Source organism: Poecilia reticulata, unplaced genomic scaffold (assembly GCF_904066995.2).
Source record: "Poecilia reticulata unplaced genomic scaffold, P_reticulata-male-v2 Scaffold_60, whole genome shotgun sequence".
Taxonomy (NCBI): domain Eukaryota; kingdom Metazoa; phylum Chordata; class Actinopteri; order Cyprinodontiformes; family Poeciliidae; genus Poecilia; species Poecilia reticulata.
Genome location: NW_027675158.1, coordinates 67909 through 91180, shown reverse-complemented (window position 1 = coordinate 91180; position 23272 = coordinate 67909). Strand labels below are relative to the sequence as shown.

The following is a 23272-nucleotide window of genomic DNA, read 5'->3' as shown; positions in this document are numbered from 1 at the left end:
TGTTCTTTGTGTCGGGTCAAAGTATCCATATTCGCCAGATCTGCTTCTGAAAACAGCAATAGCTAAGCCTGACATGATCAGCAGCCCATATTGTACATCTGATGACAAATTACTCAATGCTTCTTCTAGGCTTGGATAAGTCTCTCCACCTACAAATGTTCCACATACTGGCAATGGAGTCATGTCCACCTGATACTTGACCTGCGTGCAATTACCTCGTTTGGTAGTTCATCAGTTGCCAAATGGATGCTACGAGGAAATCTTTCTCTAGCCTGTCTGTACACAGCATCACCTTATCCAGAACGAGGTCAAGATCTGGTCTGGTAATTGTTTCATTTTCGTGGAAAAAAGCCAGAAACACCAAACTGTTGGCCATACACTGACTATTCCTGTATTTCCATATTTCAACGAATCTTGACTCCGTGAGGCACACACATGTGTCACTGATGGCTGTAGTTCTACATTAACTTGAGACTGCCGAGCTGAACCACATCCCCTTTCACCGTGTCAGCATAAGAGACCTGTGAGCACTTTGCTTTGTATCTCCTGCATCATGCTGGAAAGCTGTTTGGTGTCAGATAGTGCTACCACAGAAGATAAACTGTTTTCACTTCTATCATTTACCTGCTGTCTTTCAAAAGACTCCCCCACACACATCGCATCTCTAGCAAGCTGTCTCTGTGTAACATCAGCGTACGGTATATTCTGAAACTGCTGGTTGTTCTCAGGGTCAGTACCTGTCACTTGATTACTCTGAGACCATTTCTCCTTCTGCCATCTGAGCTTCTGAGCTTGAGAACGCCGACCCTTTCTAGGCATTGTTGATTCAACTTCTGGACAGGTCAGGCAGAAAACAGCAACTCCAATGGTCCTTACGGATCTTTTTATCTCAAGATAAGCAGATACAATACAAAACTACACCAATGTACATACAATAAATGTATTAGTGTTGAATAGCTAGTCAGTACAAACCTGTGAACAAACCTGAAGTTCAGTCCAAAGTCAGTAGCAGCAGGCAGGAACACAAATTAGGGAGCTCAGATAAGAAATGAGCTTTACTTCAGTCCAATTGGAATTTTGTTCAATATTTAGCTCAGTAGATTAATTTGGATTCAGTTCTTAAATGTATACAGATCAAGTATTTAGCTGATCTGTTCAGAAATTATTTAAAATAGAAAATTAAATCCAATTTGAAATAGAACTTTTTCAAACTTCAGGTCCAAATCAGATTACTCAAAAAGACGTCTTAGAAATACCAAACTTCAAAGTTTTTCTTTTTACCGTTTCAACTTATGCCAATAATGGTCTATTTGTCTATTTCGCCAGACAAGACGAGAGCTTTACTTAAGTCCAAATAGAATTGGAGTAATGTATTTCAGTAGAAAACAATTTTTGTTTCAATTTAAAATTTATCCAGATCAAGTTTTTAGTTGACCTGTTGAGTAATTATTTATTTTCAGCCAATTTTAAATGGAAGCTTTTCAAACTATTAAATTATACTCAACAAGACGTCTTAGTGTCAAGCTTCCCAGTTATTTACTCTTACAGCGGAGAGAGGTAGATAGGAAAGACAGAGCAGTGAGAGGGAGATTCTCTCAGGTTCTCAATAGATAGTCAGATGAGTTACTGGTAAACTCAGTTCAAGAAATGATTTCACATGACATGAAATGCATTTATGATAGATGCCACAATATGAGATCAGAAAATGGATGCCACGATATCAGAAAATGTCACAACTGTTCAGAGGTCACAGGACGTAAGATGTGAGGGAAAACAGATCTAGTTACTGGTAAACTAGATTAAGAGAGACAGGCAAACATCAATTTGGCAGTAAACTGATGGTTGAAGAAAAAAAGGGAACTCTGGTTACTGGTAAACCGGCTCCTGAATTCGGAAAAACCAGGCCACCTATTGGATGCTGGTTTGTGGAAATGCTTGTCAGTTTAGGGATGGAATAGAAAAATGCACAGAAAATGGTTTCCAGATATGTTGGAAAGAAGAGGAAAGGAAAAAACACAGTTGGAAAATTAAAATGCTTCCGACAGTGGTTAGAGAAAGAGGGTCCGTGGAACACCTGCGAGACAAAGAACAGCCAATAGACATCAAAATGAAACATTCTCAACAGAGCAGTTTCTGGGTCAGATTTCATCTGAAAAGGTTCAAGCTATGCAGAGATGCATAGCTACTACTATTGTGTACTAAGCTATGTGGTGTGAATTGGGTTGTTGCTGTGTTTCATGACCTTTATTGAAATAATCAATGAATGTAGATTATGATATTACTGATTCAATACGAAATAAGCTGTATCCCAGCATACCAACAGATAAAAGAGCCAGCAGCTGCTTTAGAAGAATTTAATGTTGCTTTGGACCTTCTTGATCAGAGCTTAAAGTGAGTGACAGAAAACCTCATCAAGACAGAAAACCTCATCATTAGTCCACCAAACAACTCAGAGGGTGTTGCTGTACTGAGTCATGCTTCTTACAGGGTTTTGGACAACAGGGTTGTCATGTGAGCATAACCAACATATCCTGTTTGGATCCAATTAAGGCAAATGTTGTAGATATGATTTTATTAAAATTGTGTGTGCGTCAGGTTGGATCAGCTGTGACAGCTCGGCTGATCCACGTTGGAACATCCGCTCACCAGGGAGGAAGGTGTCTAGATCCACTTCTCTCTGTGAGGGAGTGTAAAAACGTTTTCTTAGTAGCTGATCAGAAAACATTCTGGGGTCCAGAACACATATCCGCTAAGGTTCTTTGGTGTCTGTACACAAACTGCTTTGATCTAAACATTTCTGGACTTGTCAGCTCATAACAACCTCTTGGAAGATAAGCGTGTCATGTTCAGAACGAATACCAGGTTCTTTTTAAGTGGCAGCATACACCTGTCTGATTAGAGATGTCTAAGTGACATAAATTAGGTTATCATCAGATATTCAAATCCAAATACAAACATTCCTTTCTCAAACAATTAAAGGGTGTTCTTTTTATGTATTTTTGCTTACTGTTGACATTCACATTTTTCCATGTGACACAATAAAGAGTATTTCTATTCTAAAAAAATAAAAATGTTCCATGTAGCTTCAGTTAGTCCTACTCCCAAAAGACTGATTCTGCCCATCAAAAGCAAGTCAAAGCACATAAATTCTGACCCTGAATAAATTCAAACATTGTGATGAGAATCAGACACTGGTTTAAATGTAGAAACATGGATGTCATCATATCCAGTTGTTGATCAAATGATTTCAGTAGCTGTCTTACACAGGTTAAAGATGCTAAAGTCTTGTACATTTAACTACGTACACAACCCTCAGTGTTTTTTAAAGAATCACTGAGGTGTTCAGTGACAGCTAACTTTTTTAATCAAATAAAGCCACACATTGCTAGTACTCACCTCACTGAGCAGAAGTGGGGGCAATGTAGTCTGAAAGGAGGGAAACAACAGTTGAATTTATTGAATTTATTTGACAGGAGCACATACACAAAACTGACAAACTAAAAAGCAGCAGTCCTATGTTGCATCATTCTGCTACTGCTGTGAGCGTTTGTCCCTAATTGGGCCTTTTTAATTAGTGCATCTGAAATGCTATAGCAATGAAGATAAGAGTTGGGAGTGACACTATCAACTTATTTATTTCTCAGACAGAGTTCTGTCTGAGAAGATTTTTAAAAAATGTATTGAGTCTGGTTTAAGACACTCTAAATTAACAGAATTTTTTTTTAAATGTTAGTCCAAGATTGTAATGTAAATGGATTTTAGACAGCCCATAAGATCACCACCACATTACACATTGGTTTACTGCACAAAGATGGTAGCACAGTACAGAAAAAAAAATATTTCAACAAAATGTGGAAGTTTGCTAAAAAGCTTTTAAGTTTTGATCTAAACAATCTCAATTTGTGAGATTTCTGTGTTCATGAGATGTTAGTTCAGAATGAAACTGTCAAACATTTTCAGGTTTTCCACATTGTCACTATCTGGTCATATTTTCATTCTTTCCAAATAGAGAATGTTGGAATGCAGTTTGCTGATGTGATCTAGAAGCAGTTTATCTTTAAAAAATAATGTACATACCAGCCAAAGGACGTCGGGACAGGGTTCTGTCTGAGAAAAGACACATAGACAAAGTTATCCAAGGGTCCACAGACACCACCAGTACGACCGGACACATTGGTAAATGGATACTGTTCACTATTTGCTGTTTCACTTTGAATAATAGCAAGAATAAAAAAAAAGTAAATAATTTTAATAAATATGTTCATAAATATTATGAATCCGAGTTGCAAATAGATCAATATTATTTATCATATGTATTAGGAGCAGTATAAAATGTCCAGTCTTGCCTTAATTTATTGTTAAAAGCATTTGTGCTTGACAGGCTGCTGAACTTTGCAATGTACTTACCAGCCAAAGCACGTTGGTGAGCGGTGAGCAGTTTTCTTTCAGTCTGTGAAAAGACACTGTGTGTTATCTCACAATTATTGACTTGATAAAAAAAAAAAAAACACGTTGGAAAGCACAGTTCATTATTAGCTATTTATCTTGGAATATTTACATAAATTAATAAACTCACTACAGAAATCGGGTTTACAAACAGATTAATATTCTTTAGATTAATTCTTAACATTTCCAGGTTAAATGTTAAGAATTAAAGTCCAATTACCCCGACTATTTCGGTTCCATTTCTTTTTAACTAGTTAGCTGAGTAGAAGCTGAACATAAAGACAAATGCTAACATATATAGTTAGAAATTAGATTATAAAAATTATACTGCATAAGGTAAATTTGATTATTATACATTCCTCATTCTGAATAGAACGGTTTTCAGTTAAGTTATATAGTAGGCGTCAATGTTAGCATGTGATGCTAACGGTCGGCACCTATAAGAAATAAGATAGTTAGCTGTCTATAACTTCATTATGGTATGGCGATTCGTTAAGAAGCAATTATTAATATATTTAAGAATGATACCGTCATTCATCTTTTGCATGTTCTGATTACTGCAAGGCACCACTACCAGGCACAACTCAAGAACAAACCAACGTTTATCTAACGGCCTAACAGCCCCTTAACGGTTGACAGTCCCAGTTTCAGTTGAACAGGAAAGTCTAATTAACTCCGAGATTACGGTTGCAATTTATACATAGTTAGCTGAATAGAAGCTGACCATGAAGACAAATACTAACATACATGGTTATAAATTAAGTTAATTGGAAATACCCTCTTCAATCTTAATAGACTGGTTTTCATTCGAGTTACACAGCAGCCGTCAATTTTAGCATATGCTAATGATTGTTTGCTATCAGAAAAAAACTACATATAGCTGTTTCAATCTTATTAAGTTACATCCACACTTAAGCAATTATGTAATAACTCTTTGACAACGAAACCGTCTCTCATTGTTTATAATTTATTATTACAACAGACCCCATTAAAACACCGCTTACCTGTTGGGCACAAACGAAGAAGGAAGAACGTAACGGCAGAGAACGCCAAGCAAAACGTCAGAGACATTCAGGAGCACTCGGATATTTCCACTTTGATTACGACTGTGGATTTGCAAGCTTGTTAAATCAATTCAAGAAAGATTTAGCACCAGTTTTAAGTTTCGTGTACAACTCGTGTTTTGAAACATACCATTTACAACTGCATTTATTTTTTATCGCCTTAAAATTAATTCTAACATTCAAAATTATATAGACTAATTATTAAGTCCCTTTGTTACTTATGCCTTCCTCTGGCATTTGTTGAAAGTTCAAAATGTATTAGCATAAATTTTCATTGAATAACACTGCTTCTTCATCACTGTCATAAACAAAATATTAAATAGAAAAATTTTAACTTACTGTGGGAGAGGCGGCAGGGGCTTACCCCGCTCAAAAATGCATGTGACGTTCAAGGAACGCCACTTAAAGCCACTCAACTGCGCATGTCCATAAAGCCGTGGCAGGTTTACGCGTTCTTGTTTGTACTCTTGTTCTCGCCACAGAGCACCTAACACACTAAAGCAGGACCTTCAGCAAGGGCGGGCATTGGGAGAAATTATCCACCCTCAGAGTCATGGTCGCATCCATACTGAAAGGTCTTTTTTTCCTTCATCCCGCAGTTAATAAAATTAAGTGAGGGCTAGATTAGGATTACACCCAAATTATCGATTTTACTACGGTGGCCCCGAGGTGCAAACCATTTAAGCAAAATTTAAATAATTACATTCAAAATCATATAGACTCCTTATTTCCCTTCGTTACTCATGCCTTACTGTGGCTTTTGTTCAAAGTTCAAAATGTATTAGATTTAACTCTTATTAATTGGCACTTCTTCATCACTGTCATAAACACCGCTCTGTTGATGAGTGACAGCTCTCGTCTAAATCTCGGGCGGCCATCTTGGAGCGGTCCACCCACTCAGCGTTCTGTGTTTAGCAGGCACGATGACGTATCAGCGCGTTTAATCGATCATAACACGCTTTTTTGTTACTGGAAACCATATTCAAACATCTATCAAAGCTACATTTATAAACAATTGTATTTTTTAAGTATGTTTTTATTACATAGTTCAGCATATTTAAATATGCTTACTGCTATAACAATAGGAATGGAATATTCTGATATTGATGTATGATCAGCATATTACAAAGCACAAAGCCGTTCAAAATTAAATACATTATTTAATAATATCAATACATATTTATATAACTATACAAACACAAGTAAATAATGATTAATAATGCCACAAATAAAAATGATTAATACTGAATAATTGTATTTTTTATGAGCTTCAAGAAGTTGTCTTGAAGAATGGCTACGAGAATTATAAGAATTGCTAACCGACAATGACTGCTGCCGAAAATGCAAGAAAAAGTAGAAAGACTCGTAGGTATAGGAAGATTAACGCTTCGAGTCATATATTAACAATAATTATATTGTTTCATTCTTATATCTGCTCTGATGCTTCTCTTCTCCACAGCAACATCCAGAAATGTTAATGATTTTGTCATTTTTAATATGAACCTCTCGCTTGTTTGGGTTGATTTGTAAGTTTACATGTTGTCTTCTGAAAATGACAAAGAAAAGCAAAATCAAGAGAACAAATATGAATTAAAATAACAACATGCCTCAGCTTTATCACTAAAGTTTATTTAAAACCTCTTTAGCCCGACTTAGGCTATCTCCGTAAACAACCGCTACGCAGGACTTTTTTTTAATTATTATTATTATTATTTTTTTTAATGCCCGTTAAAGAAGGCTTTCATCATTCGAAAACTATCCCGCATACAAGTTTTGCCCAAAATGTTTTACGGCTAATTAAAATCAGCTGACGGATTTAAAGGGGCGTGTCCCTTTAAATTCCCTGTCATCAAATACGCGTGGAAATATTGGCTTTGTAACCTCACTTCAGGGTCGAAATTCACATGAAACCCCATCCCACGCTTTCTGAATGAGTTGTTAGCAGCTCTGAATGAGGTGCTAACGACGGCGCTTTCCTGTTTCAAAGATCACTCGAGCCAAGCTGATTACCCTCCCCGCTATCTTCCTGCTTCGTGTGTGTAAGCGAAAAGCAAAATGGTGCGGAGGGGGATTTCTCCAACCTGGATTTGTGCAGAAAACCCACGTTTTGGGAACTGATAAAATTGGCATTTTTCATTGTAATCTCTTACTTTATAGTAGAATTTATATCATTTTATTGCTTTGAGCGAGGAATCTTAAGTGTTGAGACAGTAGGAATAAAATCTTGCTGCAATTTAGTCTCTGATTTGTGCGTGATTTCGTCACAATGTGACGAGTCATAGAAAGAGCTGTCAGTTCATTATAATGTATGATACATAGTCCACATTGGTACATTTTGCATTTATATGGTGTAAATGAAGCTTTGTATAATTTATGGGCACAACTTCTGCCGCAAATCGGAATTGCCATTTGTTTACATGTTAGCAACTCGCTAACATGCTAGCTCCCTGTTATCAAACAGGATGGTTGTTCTATTTATTTAATGTACTGTGTTTTTATTGTCACCAACAGTGTGTGTAATGTGATTCGTGTGCTGAGGAGTGATCAGAAACGCAGAGAACAGATTCAACCTGAGGAAGGCAGTTCTCGTGCCTCATGGCTGGGGGCGCTCATTGTGACTGCGTTGGGATATAGATGGCATGTAAAGGAATAGCCTTTATGCCCTCCTCGATTGCACGCATGCGCGAAATTTTATTATGTAAACAATAGCATGCAGGGTTCCAGATGTGTAAATCCGATTCTGATTAATTATACTTAATCGTAATTAAGTATTAAGTCGTTGCCTCAGCAACTATAAACCTCACTGAAAATCAGTATATATAATCATCACCGGCTTCGCTTCTGAGCATTTTAGTGGGAAAATGCAAAAATCCAGCGATTTTTAAGAAAAAATAATCAGAATTAGTTAAGCTAAGTAAAAAATAGCTATTTGAAAATAGCAATGCAATTTAAACGATTTTATTACATTTTATTTTCCATGATGACAGATGGGGCTCGGCTTCACCTGTCTCCTCTGACTACACACGCACACACACATATATACCCACACACACACTTGTGAAAAGTTATCCTCTGGGCCCTGACGTCAACAGTTCCTCAATTTGAACACAAATAACCTGAGCAGTGCTGAGGCATCTCCTGCTGTTTTGGTTGACCATAGTAGGATGGACGAGCCACCTGCTCATTGCATTGACAAGGTGAGTACATAAATGCATTGCTCTTTATATGCAGTAGATAGCTACAAATATTATAATCAATGTTTTTTTCTCAGGATATCTGGATACTTATGTTTTTATTAACTGTGTCAGTACCGGGTTTTCTTTCAATACCAATTATTTTTATTCTCTAATTTGCCATTTTTGGGCATGTACTAGGACAAATGTTTTAGCACACTTACCTCTTAAAGATCTAAAATGGAACTTAATTTTTTTTCCTGTATATAAGATAATTACACATTTCCCTACGACATGTATGAGTATGAACTCTCTTATTTTTCATTCTTTTATGCAGGAAGCAAGGACAGATGACAGTTCAAGTCTCAACAATCTGATGAACAAGTCTGGTTTGCCTCTGGGGATGACTGTGGCACCGATGGAGATGACGATGAAAAGAAAAAGTCTTCATATAACCAAGAAAATCTTAGAAAACCGAACTGTCCTCTTCATAACACTGCTAACCAGTAATGGAGTGTTTTTTGTTGGATGTTTTCAAGAGATATTTCCTACCAAAAGCCATCACTATCTAAAATAACTCTATAAAGAATTAGAATTTATTAGTTATAATAACATTTAATTTTTCTTTGAGAGCAAAGAAATACTTTTAAATTTAAATTTCTAAACCAAAAGCTGCAGGTAGTCTTGCTTTTTAATGTTTAATATTTAAATTTTGAGATTTAAACAAGTTTTTTTATTTTATTTTTTAAGGCAGAAAATAATGTTATGATTCTTAAAATTAACCATTAAAACATAGCTAATACAACACAAATATGATTATGGGTTTTTAGTTTCTTAAATATTTTTATATGAGAAAATCAAATTCTTAATTTAATGCCTGATGTGTGCAGAAGTGAGACAGAATAAAAATATTATGCAACAGCAAATAATGAGCATATTTCAATGGCTGAAGAATGTCATGGATATGAGGTTGAACTTTCAATAAAACCTATTGACTGATTTACAGGTTGTATTCTAATCAGGAACAAATGAGAGAAATCTAGCCAAATTTGGTAAGAAACTGAGAGAAATTTGGGACGCAGTGTAAAGTACATGACAAGTATGCTCTTTCAAGTTAAACAAGGGCAATTTTTTGTCAATCAAGCAATTTTTTAAGTTGGAAAGTTAAAATATGAGCAAATAAATTGCATTTGATGACAAATATATGTTGTTCATTTCCAAATGGTGCACTTCTCTCTAGAAGCAATTTCAATGTATTGCTAAAAAATATAAATCTTTCAAAAGTGAAAAGCATTAAACTTTTAACACCTATGTATGCAAAACAGATGAAGTCATGATTTAAACCCCAAAATGCATTTTAAACACTCATCTTGTTTAATTAGATTAAATATTTAATAATAATAACAATAATAACAACAACAATGCATAAATAACAACATTAACAGATTTTTTTTCACTTTGAAGACAAATTATTTCATTGACATTTTTTGAATTTCTCTTCCTCTGATTTCAATTTGAGCCTCAATTTTCCCATGCTCCAACTCCCCATCAAAAGGCTGCCATACTGCAGCTGGCACGAGTAGAGTGATGTCATCCTCTAGGAGGACTTCCTTCATATTCGTGTCATCCGTGTCCATGACACCGATTATAATGACTTCCATGTTCTCCTCCTTTTGAGCCTGTGAATACAGTACAAACAAATATTATTTTATATTATAAATATAATCCTGTTTGTGAGTTTTCATGTTGTCATCTAAAGACGAGAAAAAAAAACCCAAACAAGATCAAGACTAAATGTAAAAGAAGAAAATAACAACTTGATAATATGTACTGTTTACTTCTGATTTACATTTTATAAGTTCATTTATTTTGTGCATTTCAGGAATCAGAAAGTTCAAAGTGCTTCTTATATTTAAAATATTTTACAGTCCCCAAAGGCAAATCAAGCTACAATAAACATAGCATTTTGTCACATGACATTATAAAAATCATTTTGGTTGCAGATCTACAGTACATTTATGTTAATTGTTGTTTCTCGTTTCTTTAAGTGTTGTTTTTGAAATGCATAATAGACTTGAGCTAGAAAATATTGAATGGTTAACTGGATGTTAATATATATTGGCAATAAGGCATTCACTGACTTTGAAACTGACCAAAATGTTTAGGTGTAACTCAGAGTAGTAGCACATCAAACTTTGTGTATATCTCAAAAGTTTCTAAATAGGTTAAATTAGAAGCCTTCAATTTTAAAAGATGTCAATTAAATTTTCTAAATCAACTTAAAATGAAGTTTACTTCTTCAGGAATTGACAACATACTTCTACTTTTGTGTGTGCCGTGCTTTGCAGCTGTGGGCCATATCCATTATCTTGGCACGTCACGTGCGAAACATGGACATGTTGCCCCACTCGCAGTTCCACCATCGCTGCCTCTCTCCACAATGACAGCTGCATTGTGCAGCTGCCCTGCAATTACAAACATGACTGCCAAATTAGACATGTATCAAGAAGTTCTCTAATGCCAATAAATAGATAAAACCCATTAAGGTACTTTGTCTGACCACAGGCTGCACAACAACATACAAGCTAGTTTTGCATCATCAACTTGACATTTTTCAAATTAGTTTGTAGATAACTCTACAACAATATGCTTTGTACATTTTTGTGTAAAATATTTATGTCTATACTGTAGATCCATCACATATCAACACATCTGATATATCAATATCGGTTCATATAGTATCGGTTGATTTACATTCTTGCCATGTGCCTTCCACCCAACACTGTGCAAGGAGTGTTACTTCACTGTCAAGTGAATCTTCAGTATTAAGTGCAAATGGCATTAAGAACCTACATTTTATTTCCCACAGATTATCTGTTTTTGTAAAAGCTGAGAACTGCAGCTTGAAAAAATCTTAAAACAAGTTATCAAACCTCTTTCAGCCTGGCAGTACGGATCGGTACCTCGCCTCTCCCAGATTTAACCAGTCTCACTGCAGCAAACTGAAAAGTACCCAAAAAAAAAAAAAATTAGAGTTCACATATTGTTATGTAATGGGAAATTCCAGGTTATCTTGTAGTTATTTGATATCTACAGCTAGCAAATTAAGTCTGAGATTAAATTATAAAATTATAAGAAATATAAAAATTCATACCTCGACAATTTCTCCTTTTGTACTTATCAGGCCACCCCCCACTGTTACGTTTTCTAAACAAGTCAAGGGGGCTGGCGGATCTAACAGGGCCTTTCCCCTCGCTGTAATCTCCACAGTAATGGACACCTTCGGACCTTTAAAAAACTGAGTTGTAGGGAGGACATGTAGAAATAAATGGGGCTCATTCCCTCTCAGAGAATATCCTCTCAAAATATACGATTCATCCTCTAAGATGTTTTTCTTATTTCCCTCAAATATTGTCAATTTTGTGACTGAATTTCCATCAGTAACCACAGCCACTTGATTTTTTTTGCTCAGTAGGACTTTTGCCTTCCCATTTTCGAGCCCCCAGCTGATGACCCTTTCCTCTTCCTTTATGTGCAGGATCCTAATATTCACTGGGGGTGGTCTAAAAAATGGTGTGTCCGGTTTTTTGACAGTATTTTAGTTAAAGCCATCCTAAAGGGAAAGAAAAAGAGAGAAACTCAATGTCCATTAGAAACCCCATCAACAGTCAACTGTGCCATCTGTTGAACTCCACACTTTAATGGGGGCCCATAATTCTAACTTGCAGTTTACCTGATGTTGAACGGCAGGTAAACTGCTGTTCAGCGGCTGTTAAACTGATCAGTTAACAGCTGTTGTGTTAGTTTACCAGCCGTTTACCTGCTGCTGCTATTTCGGTAGTAGCTGGTAAACAGCTGCTGTTGAAATATTAAATATTAAATATATTTAACGGCATTTCAGTTCAACAGTGCAGGCCGCCTCCGCCCAACGGAAGCTTTAACGTTGGACTTTAACTTGCCGTTGAAACCGCGGTGCGTCCGTTAAAGCTGAAATACCGTTAAAATGTACAAGACATTTCTACAAATGCAGAAGTTAGTTATTGGATTTATTATTATTATTATTATTATTATTATTATTATTATTATTATTATTATTATTATTATTATTATTATTTCACCAATTTAAAAGCGCCTGTTAAATCTCACCCGGGTGGCCGTTACAGTTTGCCCAGCAGTTAACCACATTTAAATGCGCCGCGGACCTCAAGTGTGCGGTTCCCGGTTCCACAATTAGAAAAATACTGTAATATCCAAGTCTTTAAAAGGAAACATTTCCAGAATTTCAAAGGGAAACAAGTACAAATTTGTCAGGAGAAAAAAAAAATCCATTAACTGACTAACATTTCTTTGAAACATCATGAAACAAAAATGAATACATTGTAACATTCTACTGCCGTTGAATAGTTATTAATTTTTTATTGTTACATTTACATGAAGCTCGAAATAGAGAAATTAAGCTGGAAAATAAGAATTTTGATCAAACTTACTTCTTCACCAACTCCACAGAGAATGACTAACGGCTACTTGGATCGAATGTATTTATAGATACAGCGCTCGCGCGCGTCTTCACAGCCCTCGAAATAACGTCTAGAACGTTACAGTCACGAGCCAGATTATATACCCAGTTCTGATTAATATCCCTGCCAGCATGCCTAGGTGAACCCCGTATGGGTAAAAGGAGGCCAGACCAGATGGGTCCCATATGGGTTTTTCCGCGGGTTCCACGGTGGCCCCACATGTGTTTGCCCATTTAGGGTTAGCCCCCACGTTTCCAGTTGATTAAAAAAATCTGTAAATATTTGTGGAACACATAAATCAAGAGGATGTTTCTAGCTGCTGGCACAATATATATTTCTAAACTTTCTTTTATTGTCATCATTTATTCACGTTGTTTCCACATATCAACTGCAATCCTCCCTCTCCAATGTCCACCGGAATCTCGGTTGCTGTCAGCTGTTCTTTGTTTGGGATTCCCTTCCGTACTAATGACTCCGTGATTCCTGATTGGCTGCCTGCAACAGACAGGAGAATACCCGACACACCAAGTCTGCATAGGAAGGCATTTGCAGAAATTGTCCGCCTCAGAGTCATGGTCACATCTGTACTGACAGCTCTTTTAATTCTTTTTTCCGCACTTATTAACATTAAGTGAGGGTTAAAGAGTACAGTCAAGTTTTCTATTTCTATCAAAGCACAGCAATGCTAGCATGTCATAAGCAGTTTTTCCGAGCCGCCTACTCGAGCGCTAAAACGGTCCGGAGTTTCATGCAGGAATCCACTTATGTCAAAGTGGGAAGTGTTAAACTATGAATACATTTAAAACAACCACAGCTGATACAAGTGCTGTACATTAAAATATAATATAACAATAATAAAAAAAATAAAACTCTTACAGTCGAAAAACAAACAAACATACAATTTAAGACTAGATCGTGCTGGAGTTAAAAGCCAAGTAAAATAGATGGGTTTTAAGACAAATTTTAAAATATTTATATTATAGCCTATTATAAATATTTAGATCTACAAATATTTGTGGAACACATAAATCAAGGGAATGTTTCAAATTGGCGGCACAATATATATTTCTAAACATTCTTTTATTGTCATCATTTATTCATATTGTGTCCAAATATCAACTGCAATCCTCCCTCTCCAATGTCCACCGGACTCTCGGTTGCTCTCAGCTGTTCTTTGTTTGGGATTCCCTTCCGTGTTAATGACTCCGTGATTCCTGATTGGCTGCCTGCAACAGACAGGAGTAGGCAACAGTGATATATTGCACGCGTGCACGCGCACCTACCTACCTACCTACCTACCTACCTACCTACCTAGATAGATAGATAGATAGATAGATAGATAGATAGATAGATAGATAGATAGATAGATAGATAGATAGATAGATAGATAGATAGATAGATAGATAGATAGATAGATAGATAGATAGATAGATAGATAGATAGATAGATAGATAGATAGATAGATAGATAGATAGATAGATAGATAGATAGATAGATAGATAGATAAACAACCTCACCTGGGATTGAGCAAACTCGCGTACTACACCGGTTTCTATTTTGTGAGAGCAGGCGCCTCCTGTCTGTACGTCGCCAATAGAATGGTTATAAACATTAAATGTATAAACAGATTTTCCAAAATTTAGCTATGTGTTTAATATACTGTGTTTCTATTGTCACTAAGTGTGTGTGTAACTTGTTTCGTGTGCTGAGGATTGATCAGAAACCGCAGAGAACAGATTCGAAATGAGGCAGCAGTTCGTGTGTCATCGCTGGGGCGCTCATGATCTCAGACATTGTAATCCACAAATGCAGAGTAAGAGACAGTAAACAAAGAACTAGCCACACAGTAGATACGCTGATACATAGAGCGAGACAGACGTGGTTTTCAGTTGTACTTTAACGGTTTCTCCTTTGCTGTTAAGCACAGCACGGAATTAGTCATATCTACATGTCTAAGGTTCATTGACATAACAGAATTATTCTGCGGCGACGGCGGCTATAGATGCATGTAAAGGAATAGCCTTAATGCCTCCTGGATGTACGCATGCGCGAAATGTTAATAGTTTCTCATTTTCAATAAAACCTCTCGCTTGTTTGGTTGTCATTTTCCATTGAGCATAATCACAGGTTTGGTGATTGAATTAGGGTAGGGGTTACGGTAGTAAAACCAGTGGAAGTAGAAAGGATACAGAAAAGTAGACAAGCTAATAGATAGTAAAACCAGTAGAAGTGGAAGGCATACAGAAAAGCAGACAAGCTAAAAGATAAACAATGAGCTAGCCACACAGCTGCCTTAATATGTTATCAGTCTGTATCTCATTTCTCCCTTTGCTGATAAGCACAGCACAAAAGCCTCACTGGCTATGAACCTCACCGCACGTCACTGACAAATTGCACACAGACTCTAATATATATATATATATATAATGTATTAGTGAAACTTAGTGAAGGTGTACCAGAATTCAGCTGAAGTAGCAGAAGTTTGTGTACAACCTGAATTATTTGAAAAAGTCAGAAAGTGAAACAGAGTTTAAGAAAGAGCATAAGTGAAACAAAAGGAAATTAGTGCAAACCCAGGAATAGTTGAAACAATTGAATAGTGAATATACAATATTAATAGTATAATAGTGAATTAAAAGTGAATTAATAGTAAATTATATTGTAAAAATTATATAAATTATATAATATATTATATAAATTATAGCAGAATTCAGCAGTAGCAGGAGTTTGTGTGCAACCTGAATTATTTGAAAAAGTCAAAAAGTGAAACAGAGTTTAAGAAAGAGCATAATTGCAACAACAGGAAATTAGTGCAATCCCAGGAATAGTTGAAACAATTGAATAGTGAAACAGTAATAAGTATAAAACATTAGTGGAAACAGTAAACCAGAAATATTTGAAGGAGTAAAACAGAGCAAAACCTAAAGCAAAAAGTATCATAAGAAGCAGAAATGTTTGATATATGAATTTATAAAATTGATTAAAGATTGTAGAAGATCTTAAAATATAGTAAAACCAGTAGAACCAGAAGGCAAACAGAAAAGTAGACAAGCAGAATGCATAGACACAGATAAAAACAGAGCACAAGAAAAAAATACATTGAAAGAATAGGAGAAAGTGGGACAAGGTTGTACTCCAGAGGAGTTTAACAAAAAACAGTAAAACCTGCTGCAATGATGGTAATAATTCCATAAAGTAGACACTAGTGGCAACATTTTAATGCATAAAATATTTCTCTACAGTGAAATATGTATGAACAGCATAATTTTGTTTATAAAAGAGCAGAAAAAGTTCAAAAACGGCAGTTACTAGAGTGTACACTCAAGTAACTGAAATCAGTTAGAGAGTTCCACCATAGGAAATAATGGGGCAAAATATTTGCACAAAAGTGCAATTATTTCAAAAAGTGCAATAGTGAAGTTTACCAAAAGTCATAGCTCCATTCTCCTGAAGGAGCTGAACGTTTTGATATATGAATTAGTACAATTAGTGAAAGATAGTGAAAGTAGTTAAGCGACAAAAAACGTACGGAAGACAGAATAATAATAACTAGAAAAATAGCTGTTCCTAGCGAAACAGCCGTGAGAATGCATATTTGCAGAATGACTGCTGTGGAAATGCCAGAAAATGTGGAGAAAAGCTTAAGAAGTAGAAGAAAGCATGAGAAATTGCAATAGTTGAAACAGTTGAATAGTGAAACATAGCAAACTGCAGAAATTAGCTGAAGCTGAAATTAGTACACAAACAGAAATATTTAAAGATGTGCAACATAACATAAAGTGCCAAATAAGCATATTTGCAGAATAATTGATGGAGAAATATGAGAAACTTGAGAACAAAGAGTAAGAAATTGGAAAAAGCATAAGAAAGCTAGTCATACATTGTAGAAATCCTTTGCCAAGTAGTGAAACTTAGCAAAAGTATTGCAGAATTCAGCTGAAGAAGCAGAAGTTTGTGTGCAACATGAATTATTTGATAAAGTCAAAAAGTGAAACAGAGCGTAAGAAAGAGCACAATTAGCACACGAGGAAATTAGTGCAAACCCAGAAATAGTTGAAAAAATTGAACAGTGAAACAGCAATAAGCATAAAGAATTAGTGGAAACAGTAAACCAGAAATATTGAAGGAGTAAAACAGCAAAACCAAAAGCAAAAAGGTAAGAAGAAGCAGAAATGTTTGATATATGAATTTATAAAATTGATTAAAGATTGTAGAAGATCTTAAAGATAGTAAAACCAGAAGGCAAACAGAAAAGTAGACAAGCAGAATGCATAGAAACATAGAAATAGTTGAAACAATTGAATAGTGAATATACTATATTAATATATTTAATAGTGAATTAATAGTGAATTATACTGTATAATTATATAATTATATACTATATAATTATAGAGGAATTCAGCTGAAGTAGCAGAAGTTTGTGTACAACCTGAATTATTTGAAAAGTCAGAAAGTGAAACAGAATTTAAGAAAGAGCATAACTGAAACAACAGGAAATTAGTGCAAACCCAGGAATAGTTGAAACAATTTAATAGTGAATATACTATATTAATGGTATAATAGTGAATTAAAAGTGAATTAATAGTAAATTATATTGTAAAATTATATATATTATATAAATTATAGCAGATTTCAGCAGAAGCAGGAGTTTGTTTGCAACCTGAATTATTTGAAAAAGTCAAAAGTGAAACAGAGTTTAAGAAAGAGCATAATTGAAACAACAGGAAATTAGTGCAATCCCAGGAATAGTTGAAACAATTGAATAGTGAAACAGTAATAAGTAAAAGAAATTAGTGGAAACAGTAAACCAGAAATATTTGAAGGAGTAAAACAGAGCAAAGCCTAAAGCAAAAAGGATCATAAGAAGCAGAAATATTTGATATATGAATTTATAAAATTGATTAAAGATTGTAGAAGATCTTAAAAGATAGTAAAACCGTAGAACCAGAAGGCAAACAGAAAGTAGACAAGCAGAATGCATAGACACAGATAAAAACAGAGCACAAGAAGAAATACATTGAAAGAATAGGAGAAAGTGTGACAAGGTTGTACTCCAGAGGAGTTTAACAGAAAACAGTAAACCTGTAGCAATGATAGTAATAATTCCATAAAGTAGACACTAGTGGCTACATTTTAATGCATAAAATATTTCTCTACAGTGAAATATGTATGAACAGCATAATTTTGTTTATAAAAGTGCAGAAAACGTTCAAAACGGCAGTTACTAGAGTGGCCACTCAAGTAACTGAAATCAGTTAGAGAGTTCCACCATAGGAAATAATGGGGCAAAGAATTGCACAAAAGGGCAATTATTTCAAAAAGTATAATAGTGAAGTTTACCAAAAGATATAGCTCCATTCTCCTGAAGAAGCTGAACGTTTTGATATATAAATTAGTACAATTAGTGAAAGATAGTGAAAGTAGTTGAACGACAAAAACGTACGGAAGACAGAATAATAATAACTAGAAAAATAGCTGTTCCTAGCGAAACAGCCGTGAGAATGCATATTTGCAGAATGACTGCTGCAGAAATGCAAGAAAAGTAGAGAAAAGTTAAGGAGTAGAAGAAAGTAGAAGAAAGTAGAAGAAGCAGAAGAAGCAGAAGAAAGCAGAAGAAAGCCGAAGATAGTGGAAGAAATAGAAATAGTTGAAACTATTGAATAGTGAATATACTATATTAATATATTTAATAGTGAATTAATAGTGAATTATACTGCATAAATTATATAAACTATATAATATATAAATTATAGCAGAATTCAGCAGAAGAAGCAGGAGTTTGTGTGCAAGCTGAATTGTTTGAAAAAGTGAAACAGAGTTTAAGAAAGAGCATAATTGAAACAACAGGAAATTAGTGCAATCCCAGGAATAGTTGAAACAATTGAATAGTGAAAGTAATAAGTATAAAAAATTAGTGGAACAGTGAACCAGAAATATTTGAAGGAGTAAAACAGAGGAAAACCAAAGCAAAAAGGTCAGAAGAAGTAGAAATGTTTGATATATGAATTTATAAAATTGATTAAAGATAGTAGAAGATCTTAAAAGATAGTAAAACCAGTAGAACCAGAAGGCAAACAGAAAAGTAGACAAGCAGAATGCATAGACACAGATAAAAACAGAGCACAAGAAAAAATACATTGAAAGAATAGGAGAAAGTGTGACAAGGTTGTACTCCAGAGGAGTTTAACAGAAAACAGTAAAACCTGTAGCAATGAAGTAATACTTCCATAAAGTAGACACTAGTGGCTACATTTTAAAGCATAAAATATTTCTCTACAGTGAAATATGTATGAACAGCATAATTTTGTTTCTAAAAGAGCTGAAAAGTACAAAAACGGCAGTTACTAGAGTGGCCACTCTAGTAACTGAAATCAGTTAGAGAGTTCCACCATAGGAAATAATGGGGCAAAAGATTTGCACAAAAGGGCAATTATTTCAAAAAGTATAATAGTGAAGTTTACCAAAAGATATAGCTCCATTCTCCTGAAGAAGCTGAACGTTTTGATATATAAATTAGTACAATTAGTGAAAGATAGTGAAAGTAGTTGAACGACAAAAAACGTACGGAAGACAGAATAATAACTAGAAAAATAGCTGTTCCTAGCGAAACAGCCGTGAGAATGCATATTTGCAGAATGACTGCTGCAGAAATGCAAGAAAATGTGGAGAAAAGCTTAAGAAGTAGAAGAAAGCATGAGAAATTGCAATAGTTGAAACAGTTGAATAGTGAAACATAGCAAACTGCAGAAATTAGCTGAAGCTGAAATTAGTACACAAACAGAAATATTTAAAGATGTGAAACATAACATAAAGTGCCAAATAAGCATATTTGCAGAATAATTGATGGAGAAATATGAGAAACTTGAGAACAAAGAGTAAGAAATTGGAAAAAAGCATGAGAAAGCTAGTCATACATTGTAGAAATCCTTTGCCAAGTAGTGAAACTTAGCAAAAGTGTTGCAGAATTCAGCTGAAGAAGCAGAAGTTTGTGTGCAACATGAATTATTTGATAAAGTCAAAAAGTGAAACAGAGCGTAAGAAAGAGCACAATTAGCACACGAGGAAATTAGTGCAAACCCAGAAATAGTTGAAACAATTGAACAGTGAAACAGCAATAAGCATAAAAAATTAGTGGAAACAGTAAACCAGAAATATTTGAAGGAGTAAAACAGCAAAACCAAAAGCAAAAAGGGTAAGAAGAAGCAGAAATGTTTGATATATGAATTTATAAAATTGATTAAAGATTGTAGAAGATCTTAAAAGATAGTAAAACCAGTAGAACCAGACGGTAAACAGAAAGTAGACAAGCAAAATGCATAGAAACATGGAAATAGTTGAAACAATTGAATAGTGAATATACTATATTAATGTATAATAGTGAATTAATAGTGAATTATATTGTATAAATTATATAATATATAAATTATAGCAGAATTCAGCAGAAGAAGCAGAAGTTTGTGGGAAACCTGAATTATTTGAAAAAGTCAAAAAGTGAAACAGAGTTTAAGAAAGAGCATAATTGAAACAAAAGGAAATTAGTGCAAATCCAGAAATAGTTGAAACAATTGAATAGTGAAACAGCAATAAGCATAGAAAATTAGTGGAAACAGTAAACCAGAAATATTTGAAGGGGTAAGAAGTAGAAGAAAGCAGAAGAAAGCGGAAGAAATAGAAATAGTTGAAACTATTGAATAGTGAATATACTATATTAATTTATTTAATAGTGAATTAATAGTGAATTATACTGTATAAATTATATAAATTATATAATATATTAATTATAGCAGAATTCAGCAGTAGCAGGAGGTTGTGTGCAACCTGAATTATTTGAAAAAGTCAAAAAGTGAAACAGAGTTTAAGAAAGAGCATAATTGAAACAACAGGAAATTAGTGCAATCCCAGGAATAGTTGAAACAATTAAATAGTGAAACCGTAATAAGTATAAAAAATTAGTGAAAACAGTAAACCAGAAATATTTGAAGGAGTAAAACAGAGGAAAACCAAAAGCAAAAAGGGTCAGAAGAAGAAGAAATGTTTGATATATGAATTTATAAAATTGATTAAAGATAGTAGAAGATCTTAAAAGATAGTAAAACCAGTAGAACCAGAAGGCAAACAGAAAAGTAGACAAGCAGAATGCATAGACACAGATAAAAACAGAGCACAAGAAAAAATACATTGAAAGAATAGGAGAAAGTGTGACAAGGTTGTACTCCAGAGGAGTTTAACAGAAAACAGTAAACCTGTTGCAATGATAGTAATACTTCCATAAAGTAGACACTAGTGGCTACATTTTAAAGCATAAAATATTTCTCTACAGTGAAATATGTATGAACAGCATAATTTTGTTTCTAAAAGAGCTGAAAAAGTACAAAAACGGCAGTTACTAGAGTGTACACTCAAGTAACTGAAATCAGTTACAGAGTTCCACCATAGGAAATAATGGGGCAATAAATTTGCACAAAAGGGCAATTATTTCAAAAAGTATAATAGTGAAGTTTACCAAAAGATATAGCTCCATTCTCCTGAAGAAGCTGAACGTTTTGATATATAAATTAGTACAATTAGTGAAAGATAGTGAAAGTAGTTAAACGACAAAAAACGTACGGAAGACAGAATAATAATAATAACTAGAAAAATAGCTGTTCCTAGCGAAACAGCCGTGAGAATGCATATTTGCAGAATGTCTGCTGCAAAAATGCAAGAAAAAGTAGAGAAAAGCACAAGAAGTGAAGGAAAGCAGAAGAAATGGAAATAATTGGAAAGTGGAACAAATCAAAAAGTATAAATATAGCAGTAGTGGAAAATACTTTAAAACCAGAAAAAGTTGAAACAGTTGGAACAGTGAAACATAGAAAGACAGGAAAAACAATAAAATATCAGAACCAGTAATTATTACAAAGCCAGAAATATTTGAAGAAGTGAGACAGCAAAACAAAAAAGCATAAACGAACAGCAGAAGCAGAACAGTTTGATACATGATTTACTGAACGTGATTAAATCTTGCAGAAGACTTTAAAAATAGTTACGAAATTGAAGTAAAAGTGTATATATATATATATATATATATATATATATATATATATATATATATATCACAGGAAGCAGGTAACAGACATTTTCATTGAAAGTTAAGAATGAAACCATTTATAAAGATATGTTCACCCTGTGATTTGTATTATAAAGTATCTCTTTATCATTTAATTTGAACAAGCAAAGCCAGTGATGCAGCACCTGGGATTGCACAACTTCTCGCTAACTGCACTGGTTGTTATTCTATGAGAGCGATGCTCCGTCTGTCTGTACGTCGCAAATAACATGGTTAAAAACATTTAATGTATGAACTGATTTTCCATAATTCATTCTATGTATTTAATGTACTGTGTTTTTATTGTCACCAACTGTGTGTGTAACGTGTTTTGTTTGCTGAGGAGCGATCTTTAACGGCAAATTATTGAAGATAGCAAACAGCATGCAGATTCTTAATTGAGGGAGGCAGTTCTCGTGCCTTATCGCTGGGGGCACTCATGAGCCCAGATATTGTAGCTCAACTGCAGAGTAAGAGACAGTACCAGGGAGCTAGCCACACATTAGCTGTGCTGATACGAAAGACGTGGTTTTGAGTTGTACTTTAACGGTTTCTCCCTTTGCACGAATTTAATAATATCTACATGTCTAAGTTTGTTTGACGGAATTATAACAGAATTATTCTGCGGAGGCGGCGCTGCTATGGATGTCATAGCAGCGTAAAGCTCTCCAATGCTGGAGAGCTTTAATGCCCTCCAGCATTGTACGCATGCGCATAATTTCCTTATGTAAACAATAACATGCAGGGTCTAGATTTGTAAATCTGATTATAAGTAAGTTGGAGCCTCACCAGCTATAAATATCACCGCACAAAATGTTTTTTGCAGATTTGCATGCAACAAACATTTTTTGTTGCATGCAACGATGCAACAATGATGTAAATTTATTAATGTACATCATTAATATATGATGTACATTTATTAATGTTTGTGATGGAAAACCTTACATGGATTTAATTTTTGTAAAATAGCCAAATGAGTTTTGT

The 23272-nt window shown here is 34.6% G+C and overlaps 1 protein-coding gene and 1 long non-coding RNA gene across 2 annotated transcripts; both read right to left on the bottom strand.

The window, feature by feature from the left end:
- Positions 1 to 2545: 2545 nt before the first annotated feature.
- Positions 2546 to 6065, bottom strand: LOC145550505 (uncharacterized). The gene is made up of 6 exons (XM_081604410.1): positions 6007 to 6065; positions 5451 to 5552; positions 4408 to 4450; positions 4078 to 4107; positions 3397 to 3426; positions 2546 to 2677 (listed from the first exon to the last, which is right to left on the bottom strand). Exons 1-6 carry the CDS (start codon positions 6063 to 6065, stop codon positions 2546 to 2548), a joined length of 396 nt encoding a protein of 131 aa, XP_081460536.1.
- A 3959-nt stretch (positions 6066 to 10024) lies between these two features.
- Positions 10025 to 12880, bottom strand: LOC103460275 (uncharacterized). Its single transcript, XR_014086396.1, has 4 exons — positions 11838 to 12880; positions 11617 to 11685; positions 11002 to 11148; positions 10025 to 10362 (listed from the first exon to the last, which is right to left on the bottom strand). It is a non-coding gene; the product is annotated as an uncharacterized LOC103460275 (long non-coding RNA).
- Positions 12881 to 23272: the final 10392 nt, after the last annotated feature.

Coding starts and splice junctions, on each gene's coding strand:
- LOC145550505 (XM_081604410.1), bottom strand. CDS start 6,065: ATGACTCTGAGGGTGGATAATTTCTCCCAATGCCCGCCCTTGCTGAAG. Junction 4,108..4,407: donor TCACCAACGTGCTTTGGCTG/GTAAGTACATTG, acceptor GTCTTTTCTCAG/ACAGAACCCTGTCCCGACGT. Junction 3,427..4,077: donor GTCCCGACGTCCTTTGGCTG/GTATGTACATTA, acceptor CCCTCCTTTCAG/ACTACATTGCCCCCACTTCT.